General features: G+C 47.2%; 1 protein-coding gene across 1 annotated transcript in view; it reads right to left on the bottom strand.

Moving 5' to 3' along the window:
- Positions 1–402: 402 nt before the first annotated feature.
- The window catches only part of babam1 (BRISC and BRCA1 A complex member 1), a 29,375-nt gene continuing 19,800 nt past the window's right edge, over positions 403–9,977 (bottom strand). Inside the window, exons 5-8 of the mRNA XM_086004371.1 lie at positions 9,735–9,759; positions 9,498–9,627; positions 2,585–2,671; positions 403–1,829 (exon numbers count right to left, since the gene is read on the bottom strand). Coding sequence (XP_085860497.1) covers positions 1,629–1,829; positions 2,585–2,671; positions 9,498–9,627; positions 9,735–9,759 — 443 coding nt within the window. The 3' untranslated portion in view covers positions 403–1,628. The remainder of the gene's footprint in view (positions 1,830–2,584; positions 2,672–9,497; positions 9,628–9,734; positions 9,760–9,977) is intronic.

Below are 9,977 nucleotides of genomic sequence, written 5' to 3'. Positions count from 1 at the left end.
CATTCTGCAAATCCCACCACAGCCTCGCCCCACCTCGTCTCTGCAACCGCCTCCTCCGTTATATCCCCTCCCACACCCTTCAGTTCCTCTCCCTCTGGCCCCCAGCACCATTGCTGGCAGAGTCCAGCAGGAGAAATACCTGGGTCGCACTCACAGGCCCAGCATTCAAAGTGGTTGTGGTGTTGCATGGCAACAATCAGCAAGACAAGCCGAAGAGGGGGAAGTTCGGTAAACACACGAGGGAGAAAGGAATAGAAGGATCTGCTGAGAGGGTGAGATGAAGAGGGGCGGCAGGAGGCTCGTGTGGAGCATAAACACCGGCACGGACCAGTTGAGACAAGTGGCCTGTTTCTGTGCTGTAAATAATTATGTAATTCAGTGTAACATTAAAGATACAGAAAATCCTTTCAGTAGCTTTATTTTCTTTTAAAAGCAAACAAAATTGGCAATAATTGTTTTGCTTCAGGTTTTCATGAAACAATTTTTTGGCCAGTGTTGTTGACGAGTTGTATTTACATTGCGTGTTATGTATTTGAAACCTCTTGAAGCTCTTCCCATCTAATGAGTTACTGGTACGATGACTTTGGTAAACACAGCAGCCATCATGCCCAGTAATGTCACACAAACATATCGGGATGAAGCATTGGTTGATCTTGTGTTTTTGGCGGTGGGTTGGACGCCAGGAAAGCTCCCCTGCTCTTCCAGTAGTGCCATGGGATCTTTAACATCAACCGAAATAGGCAGACGAGATTGCAGTTGAACATCTTGTCCGAAAGCGATGTAGCACTCCCTCAGTCCCGCACGCAGAGAGAGACGAGGTTACGTGCTCAAGTCTCTGGAGTGCGTCATGAAGCCAAAATGTTCCAACGCAATGGCGACATTACTAGCCTGCACGCAAGTGACGAGACGCTCGTCTCAAGTCATGGCCCAATCTGACAGTGAGACAGCGAGAAACATCCCTCCGTGCACAAGCACCCACTAAATGACACCTCCAGCCACGGCCAGAATGGGCTGGAGATACAGGGTGAGGCACCGATATAAAAAGCGCTTTTACAACCAATGAAGTACTTTTGAAGTGCAGTCACTGTTGTAACATGGGGGAAACGCGGCAGCCAATTTGCGCACATTGAAATATATCGACTGGTGTAAGTTTATCCTGTAATGTTTTGGCACCAATTTACTAAAGACGCCCAGTAGCTACCCTGTTTGAATTATGCTGTAGTCCAATTTCACGGAGAAAGTGCCCTCATAGGCTGAACAGGGAACGTTCAACCCACGACATCAACAGCAGAATAGTCCACTTGGAACAGGAGGGGAGAAACAGCTTGATGGCAAAAGCGGAATGGGCATTACTGAGGATTCAACTCAAGGAATGCTCAGATTTATTAAGGAGCTGGGTTACTCTGGGAGTAAAACGCTTGCAGATTAACTCTACCTAAGACCGTGTATGCATGCAAACGGGAGACTTTCCCAGCTCCATAGCTACGAGTGTATATTCAGCCCCCTGTGCTGCACGGGGAGGCATTGGGTAGTTTGCAGTCACAGACCCTTTGCTGGACCTGATCAAAGTTTACAGAATCGAGAGAGAGAGAGGATTTTAATTCGCTTCCCTCGCCAGCATTCTCCCATCAAACGGTCGCTTCCACTTCCACTCCCTCCTCGTCCTCCAGCAGGCTATAAACCGCGTGGATCTGGACCGGCCTCTGTAACGGGTGTGCGAGTAACTTGGCCATGCAGTTGTGCAGCTCCACCGCCTGCCCGGTGAGTGACACGTCGTACTTGTAGCTCGTTCCCTTCGTGTCCAAGTTATTGAAAAATGAATAAACTTCCTGTACAAAGAAACCACCAAAAATTAAATATACAGAATCTGCAGGAAAAAAATTAATAATGATAGTGAAAATGTTATTGTATGGAGTTATGTTTCCCAGTCCCTTTTATCACCTAGGCCTCAAAGACAGAAGGTTGTGGGTTCAAGTCCCACTCCAGAGACTTGAGCACAAAATCTAGGCCGACGCTCCCAGTGCAGCGCTGAGGGAGTGCTGCACTGTCGGAGGTGCCGTCTTTCGGATGAGACGTTAAACCGAGGCCCCGTCTGCGCTCTCAGGTGGACGTAAAAGATCCCGTGGCCACTATTTGAAGAGCAGGGGGGAGTTCTCCCGTGTCCTGGTCAATATTTATCCCTCAGCCAACACCATCAAAAACGGATTAACTGGTCATTTATCACATTGCAGTTTGTGGGACCTTGCTGTGCGCAATTTGACTGGTGCGTTTCTACATTACAACAGTAAGTAAACTTCAAAAGTACTGCTTTGGCAGTAAAGCGCATTGGGACGTTCCGAGGTCCTGAAAGGTGCTATAAAATTCAAGTCTTTCTTTCTTTACTGCCCCTTGGGAGAATCTGCACCAACCTGGTTAGGGAGTTGCAATATATACAGCGCCGGCGAGAGAGCGAGAGAGAGAAAGAGCGGGTGAGAGAGAGAGAAAGAGAAAGAGCAGGTGAGAGAGAAAAAGAGTGGGCGGGTGAGAGAGATGGAGAGAAAGAGCGGGCGGGCGAGAAAGAGCGATACACAAAACACAACCTTACCTTGCAACTGGAGTCTTCGTCCATTTCCTCAGTCCCGTTGTGAATATAAATCACGTCGAAGAAAAAATAAGGAGATTGCAGAATTTTCTGAGAGGTGGAGAAAACACAGGGATTACACAGGGCATCGAGTAAGGCAGGTGCTACCCGTTACACAGAGTAATGATCTGGCTGTTCAGCTGCTCTCTGTCCAGTCCTTTAGTCGTTTGTGAGCAGAAGTTATACTTGCAGTGCCTTTAAACCAGTGAAACATCCCAGTGTGCTTCGCCAAAGGAGTAGAATGGATACCAACCAAACACAGAGCAGGCAACGAGGATCAAAAATTGATAGATTTTTGTTGGGTAAGAGTATTGAGGGTTACGGTGCCAAGGCGGGTAAAATGGAGTTGAGATACAGATCAGCCATGAGGGGCTGAATGGCCTCCTCTGGCTCCTATCAGTAGTTGAAGAGGCAGGTTCTTGGGAGGCTTTTGAAGGTGGAGAGAGATACAGTGTTAGAAAGAGAAGGACCGAGCACATAAAGGCAGTGTTGCTGCTGTTGGACTGGGCGGGGCAGGAGCGACAGAAAGTCTAGACCCAGGAACAGCGGAGGACACCAGCAGGGGCGGGACGAGCCTATGGAGGGATTGGAAACAAGGGCGTATTTTTTCAAATTCAGTGCAGGGAGCCGAGGGAAGTTGATTGGCGGGCGGGACTAAGTGCCGGTGGTGGAGACCTCGGGGAGTTGAGAATCTGCCCAGGGTGGTGCTCGGAAGGTCAATGAAGACGTCAAGGTCACAGGTCAGGCGTTGACTTTTCACTGCTCTCGTCCTCTGCGGCTGGTGTTGCACAGAACAAATACTCAAACGACATGGATTATGATGGCAGGCAATGCCTGGAGTGATGGGTTTGTGCAGAGGTGTGCCTGTGGGGAGGGGGCCGTCAGACTGTCCGGGCAGCTACAGATTTAATATTGAACACAAGCAATTTTAGGAACAGAACAGATAATTTAGTCCAACAAGCCCACTCCCTCAATCCCACGTCCCATCTTTCAATTCAATTCGCTTTATTGGCATGACAAGGTACATCTTATGTTGCCAAAGCATCGAAAAACATTTATGGTTGAACACATAAACGCAGATCTATCCATACAGTGTATAAACAGATATATCCCTGAGTGTATAAATATACATTCATATAATTTGTATATACTCTTTTCTTAGATTTAATGGTTGTCCCTCTGTTTATGGCAAGCTGTAATATAGTGTGCCGCTAAGGTTACACAATTTCTCTGTTCCCCGAGTAGGTATGGAAGTTTTTGGTCGTCATTCAAATTTCTGAATTCAGGGCATATTTTTGTGAATTTTGGGTAGAAATTCTCCCTTTTGCCCTGATATTTTCTACAAGCTGTGAGGAAGTGTATCTCTGTCTCCACCACTCCCTGACTGCAGTGAGAGCATATCCTGTCCTCTCTTGGCAGCCGGGTCTGCCTTTTTCGATGGCCAGGCTATGTTCACTAAGTCTGTACATTGTCAAGGTTTCTCCAGAAACGCACAGCTGCCTCTTCACCCCACACCGCCCACTTCAACTGCTGTCCCTGGTAACATTCCACAGATCAATTAAAAAGTTCCGCCCTTCTTTTCCAACCGACTAATTGTGCCCTCCGGGATTTGAACCCAACACCACAGCACGATTGTCGATCCATTTTCCAGACAGCGACGCCCCCAGTGGCTAATTACGCTGCCCGGGTTCGATTCCCGATCTGTACCAAGTTGGCAGATTTCCGCTGGGGCGGCAATACAGGGCTAAAACAGGCCTCAGTTCCACGGGTCAGAGAAGGGAAAATCATCCGGGGCTCCTCTTGCTCATTAGCCGGTGTGATGGGAGGTAAGTGTGAGAGTGTTGGCCAAAGACAGGACCGGCCGGGGCTCTGATCTACCCTCTCCTGAGAGGTGGAACTCCCTGTAGACACTCACTGTCTAGAAAGAAAGAACTTGCTTCACGACCTCCTAATTAGGAACAGATGTAGGCCTTTGGCCCTTCGAGCCTGCTCCACCAGCCATAAGACCATGGTTCAACTTCGACTTCAACTCCACATTTCTGCCCGATCCCCATATCTCTCAATTCCCCAGTGCCGAAAAATCTATCGATTTCTTGAATATACTCAACGACTGAGCATCCACAGCCCTCTGGGGTAGAGAATTCCAAGATTCACAACCCTCTGAGTGAAGAAATTTCTCATCTCAGTCCTAAATGGTGTAGGAGGGAGGGATTTAAATTCCTGAGGCATCCTGGACTGATTCTGGGGAAGGTGGGACCTGTACAAGCTGGACGGATTACACCTCGGCAGAACCGGGACCAACATCCTCGCAGGGGGGTTTGCTAGTGCTGTTGGGAAGGATTTAAACTAGTTTGTCAGGGGGCTGGGAACCTCAGTGTGGGCCCAGAACGGAGAGAAACGAAGCTGGAAGTGCAAGTTAGAAAAGTAGTCAGCAAAACTAGTAGGGAGCAGAAACAAAGGCCAACAGTAAAGAGGGTCAAAGTGCAGACAAATATTAAACAGGCAAAGTTGAAAGCACTTTATCTAATTGCATGTAGCATTCGCAACAAGGTGGATGAATTAATGGCACTAATAGAAGTAAATAGGTATGATGTAATTGGCATTACAGAGACATGGTTGCAGGGTAACCAAAGCTGGGAACTGAATGTTCCAGGGTACTCAACATTTAGGAAGGACAGACAAAAAAGAAAAGGAGGTGGCGTAGCGCTGTTAATAAGGGATGCGATCGGTACGGTAGAGATAAAAGATCTTGGCTCGGCAGATCGTGATGTAGAACTGGAATCAGTTTGGGTGGAGCTAAGAAACAGCAAAGGGTGGAAAACATTGGTGGGAGTTGTGTATAGGCCACCAAACGGTAGTGGTGATGTAGGGCACAGTATCAATCAAGAGATTAGAAGTGTATGTAACAAGGGCAATACGGGAATCATGGGGGACTTTAATCTACATATTGACTGGGCAAATCAAATTATCACTAATGGTGTGGAGGACGAATTCTTGGAATGCATGTGAGATGGTTTCCTGGATCAGTATGTGGAGGAACCAACCAGGGAACAGGCTATTCTGGATCTGGTACTGTGTAATGAGAAAGGGCTAATCAATAATCTTGTGGTAAAGGGGCCTTTAGGGACAAGTGACCATAATACGATTGAATTTTACATTAAGTTTGAGAGTGATGTAGTCCAATCTGAAACTAAGGTCTTCAATCTAAACAGAGGAAACTACAAGGGTATGAGGGACAAGTTGGCCATGGTAGATTGGGAGACTACACAAAGGTATGAAGGTGGACATACAATGGCTAACATTCAAGGAAATAATGCATCATTTGCAACAAACATATATTCCTCTGGGGCATAAAAACCCAAAAGGAAAAGTGATCCAACCATGGGTAACAAAAGAAATTAAAGCTAGTATTAAGTCAAAGGAGGAAGCTTATAAAGTTGCCAGAAAGAGCGGTCAGCCTGAGGATTGGGATCTTTTTAGAAATCAGCAAAGGGGGACCAAGAAATTGATAAAGGGAAAATGGAATATGAGCACAAACTAGCGAAAAATACAAAAACAGATTGTAAAAGCTTCTATAGGTATGTGAAAAGGAAAAGACTGGCGAAGGTAAATGTAGGTCCTTTACAGTCAGAGATGGGAGAATTTATAATGGGGAATGAGGAAATGGCAGAGAAATTAAATAAATACTTTGTTTTTGTCTTCACGGAGGAAGACACAAAAAACCTCCCAGAAATACGAGAAAACCAAGGGTGTGACAAGAATGAGGAACTTAAAGAAACTATTATTAGTAAAAAAACAGTACATTGGGATAGTGGACGCATTGGTTATCATCTTCCAAAATTCTATAGATTCTGGAACGGTTCCTGCAGATTGGAGGATAGCAAATGTAACCCCACTATTTAAGAAAGGGAGAGAGAAAACGGGGAACTACAGACCTGTTAGCCTCACATCAGTAGTTGGGAAAATGCTGGAATCTATTATAAAGGATGCAATAACTGGGCACTTAGAAACTAATAGTAAGATTGGGCAGAATCAACGTGGATTTATGAAAGGGAAATCCTGTTTGACAAACCTATCGGAGTTCTTTGAGGATGTAACTAGTGGAGTAGACAAAGGGGAACCGGTAGATGTGTATTTGGATTTTCAGAAGGCCTTCGATAAGGTCCCACACAAGAGGTTGGTGAACAAAATTAGGGCACATGGAATTGTGGGTAATATACTAGCATGGATTGAGAATTGGTTAACAGACAGAAAACAATGAGTAGGGATAAACGGGTCTTTTTCAGGATGGCAGGCTGTGACTAGTGGGGTACCGCAAGGATCGGTGCTTGGGCCCCAGCTATTCACAATCTATATCAATGATTTGGATGAGGGGACTAAATGTAACATTTCCAAATTTGCTGATGATACAAAGCTAGGTGGCAGTGTCAGTTGTGAAGAGGATGTGAAGAGGCTTCAAGGGGATCTCGACAGGCTCAGTGAGCGGGCGAGAGCATGGCAGATGGAATATAATGTGGATAAATGTGAAGTTATCCACTTTGGTAGAAAAAAACAGAAAGGCAGAGTATTTCCTAAATGGTGAAAGATTGGGGAATGCAGATGCTCAAAGGGACCTGGGTGTCCTTGTACATGAGTCACTGAAAGTGAATGTGCAGGTGCAACAAGTTCCTCAGGGCAGTGTCCTAGGCCCAACCATCTTCAGCTGTTTCATCAATGACCTTCCCTCCATCATAAGGTCAGAAGTGGGGATGTTCGCTGATGATTGCACACTGTTCAGCACCATTCGAGACTCGTGAGATACTGACGCAGTCCGTGTCCATATGCAGCAAGACCTGGACAACATTCAGACTTGGGCTGACAAGTGGCAAGTAACATTCGCACCACACAAGTGCCGGGCAATGACCATCTCCCCTTGACATTCAATGGCATTACCATTGCTGAATCCCCCACTATCAACATCCTGGGGGTTACCATTGATCAGAAACTGAACTGGACCAGCCACATAAATACTGTGGCTACAAGAGCAGGCCAGAGGCTGGGAATTCTGCGGCGAGTGTCTCACCTCCTGACTCCCCAAAGCCTTTCGACCATCTACAAGGCACAAGTCAGGAGTGTGATGGAATACTCCCCACTTGCCTGGATGAGTGCAGCTCCAACAACACTCAAGAAGCTCGACACCATTCAGGATAAAGCAGCCCGCTTGATTGGCACCCCATCCACCTTCAACATTCACTCCCTCCACCACCGGCGCACTGTGGCTGCAGTGTGTACCATCTACAAGATGCACTGCAGCAACTCGCCAAAGCTCCTTCAACAGCACCTTCCAAACCCGCGACCTCTACCACTTAGAAGGACAAGGGCAGCAGACGCATGGGAACATCACCACCTACAAGTTCCCCTCCAAGCCACACACCATCCTGACTTGGACCTGTATCGCCGTTCCTTCACTGTCGCTGGGCCAAAATCCTGGAACTCCCTTCCTAACAGCAGTGTGGGTGTACCTACACCATATGGACTGCAGCGGTTCAAGGCGGCGGCTCACCACCATCTTCTCAAGGGCAATTAGGGATGGGCACTAAATGCAGGCCTAGCCAGCGACGCCCACATCCCATCAATGAATAAATAAAAAACAAGCCATTAGGAAGGCAAATGGTATGCTGGCCTTCATTACAAGAGGATTTGAGTACAGGAGTAAAGAAGTCTTACTCCAATTATATAGGGCCTTGGTGAGACCACACCTGGAGTACGGTGTATAATTTTTGTCTCCTTACCTAAGGAAGGATATACTTGCCATAGAGGGAGTGCAACAAAGGTGCACGAGATTGATTCCTGGGATGGCGGGACTGTCGTAGGAGAAGAAATTGAGTAAACGAGGCCTGTATTCTCTTGAATTCAGAAGAATGAAAGGGGATCTCATTGAAACATACAAAATTATTACAGGGCTTGATAGGATGGATGCTGGGAGAATGTTTCCCTTGGCTGGGGAGTCTAGAACCAGGGGCCACAGCCTCAAGATAAAGGGTAGGCCATTCAGGACTGAGATGAGAAGAAATTTCTTCACACAGAGGGTGGTGAATCTTTGGAATTCTCTACCCCAGAGGGCTGTGGAGGCTCAGTCATTGGGTATATTCAAAACAGAAGTCGATAGATTTCTGACTAGTAAGGGCATCAAGGGATATGGCGATAGGGCCGGTGAATGGAGTTGAGGCAGAAGATCAGCCATGATCTCATTGAATGGCGGAGCAGGCTCGAAGGGCCGAACGGCCGACTCCTGCTCCTATTTCTTATGTTCTTATGACCCAGCACGTCCCAAAGCCCTTCACAACAACCACTACTTGTATTTATATAGCGCCTTTAACGTAGTAAAACGTCCCAAGGTGCTTCACAGGAATATTGTAAGACAAAAAATTTGACACCGAGCCACACAGGGAGAAAATTAGGGCAGGTGACCAAAAGCTTAAGAGGGGGAAAATTTGAGCAGCACAGATATCTCGGGGGTGGGGGTTGTGGGTCTGAAGGAGATTACAGAGATAGGGAGGGGTCGAGGTCATGGAGGGAGTTGAAAACAAGGATGGGAATTCTGAAATCGAGGTGTTGCTGGACCGGTCAGCGAGCACAGGGGTGATGGGTGAACGGGATTTGGCCACAGTCAATGAAGTACTTTTGAAATGTAGGGAAAGGTGATAGCCAATATGCGCACAGCAAGCTCCCACAAACAGCTGTGTGATAAATAACCAGATCATTTTTTTCCCCCTCTAGGCTCACGCATCAAGAATGGCCACTTGGGTGCAGCAGCAGACGGTCCCAGGTCCATCAGGCGAGAGGGGCGGGGGGGTACAAAGTTCAAGCAGGAAATGAAAGACCATTCCCTACTCACATTGAGCCGCTCCATTGAGGCCGACTGTGGGTGGCAGGGCGTTCGAATGTAGACCAGGATCATTCGTACAATGTACGGCGGTGGGATGGTCTGAACATTTTCCGTTACTGGCAGCTCAATCTTCTGCTGTCTGTGGGATCAGATTAAAAAAGAATTGATCAGAGTAGTAAGCTCAAGGATAATGCCTGCTGAGCGAGCGGATAACAAAAGAAATCGGAGCAGGAGTAGGCCACTCACATGAGGTTAAACAGCCCGTCCAGATCTGAAAAAAGACTTTAAGGAGAAGAACAAAGAATTACATAGAACATCCAGCACAGAAACAGGCCAATCGGCCCGACAGGTTTATACTCCAGAGGAGCCTCCTCCCGCCCTGCCCCCCCGGATCCCTCTCCCTCATGTTCCGCATCAAGCCTCCCCTTAAATCCCTCGGTGCTCTCTGCTTCAGCCACTCCCTGTGGCAGCAAGTTCCACATTCTCACC

Source organism: Somniosus microcephalus, chromosome 13 (assembly GCF_052327205.1).
Source record: "Somniosus microcephalus isolate GS21.2 chromosome 13, FLI_Smic_1.0, whole genome shotgun sequence".
NCBI lineage: Eukaryota > Metazoa > Chordata > Chondrichthyes > Squaliformes > Somniosidae > Somniosus > Somniosus microcephalus.
The sequence above is the reverse complement of the archived record's forward strand: the minus strand, read 5'-3'. Positions and strand labels throughout refer to the sequence as shown.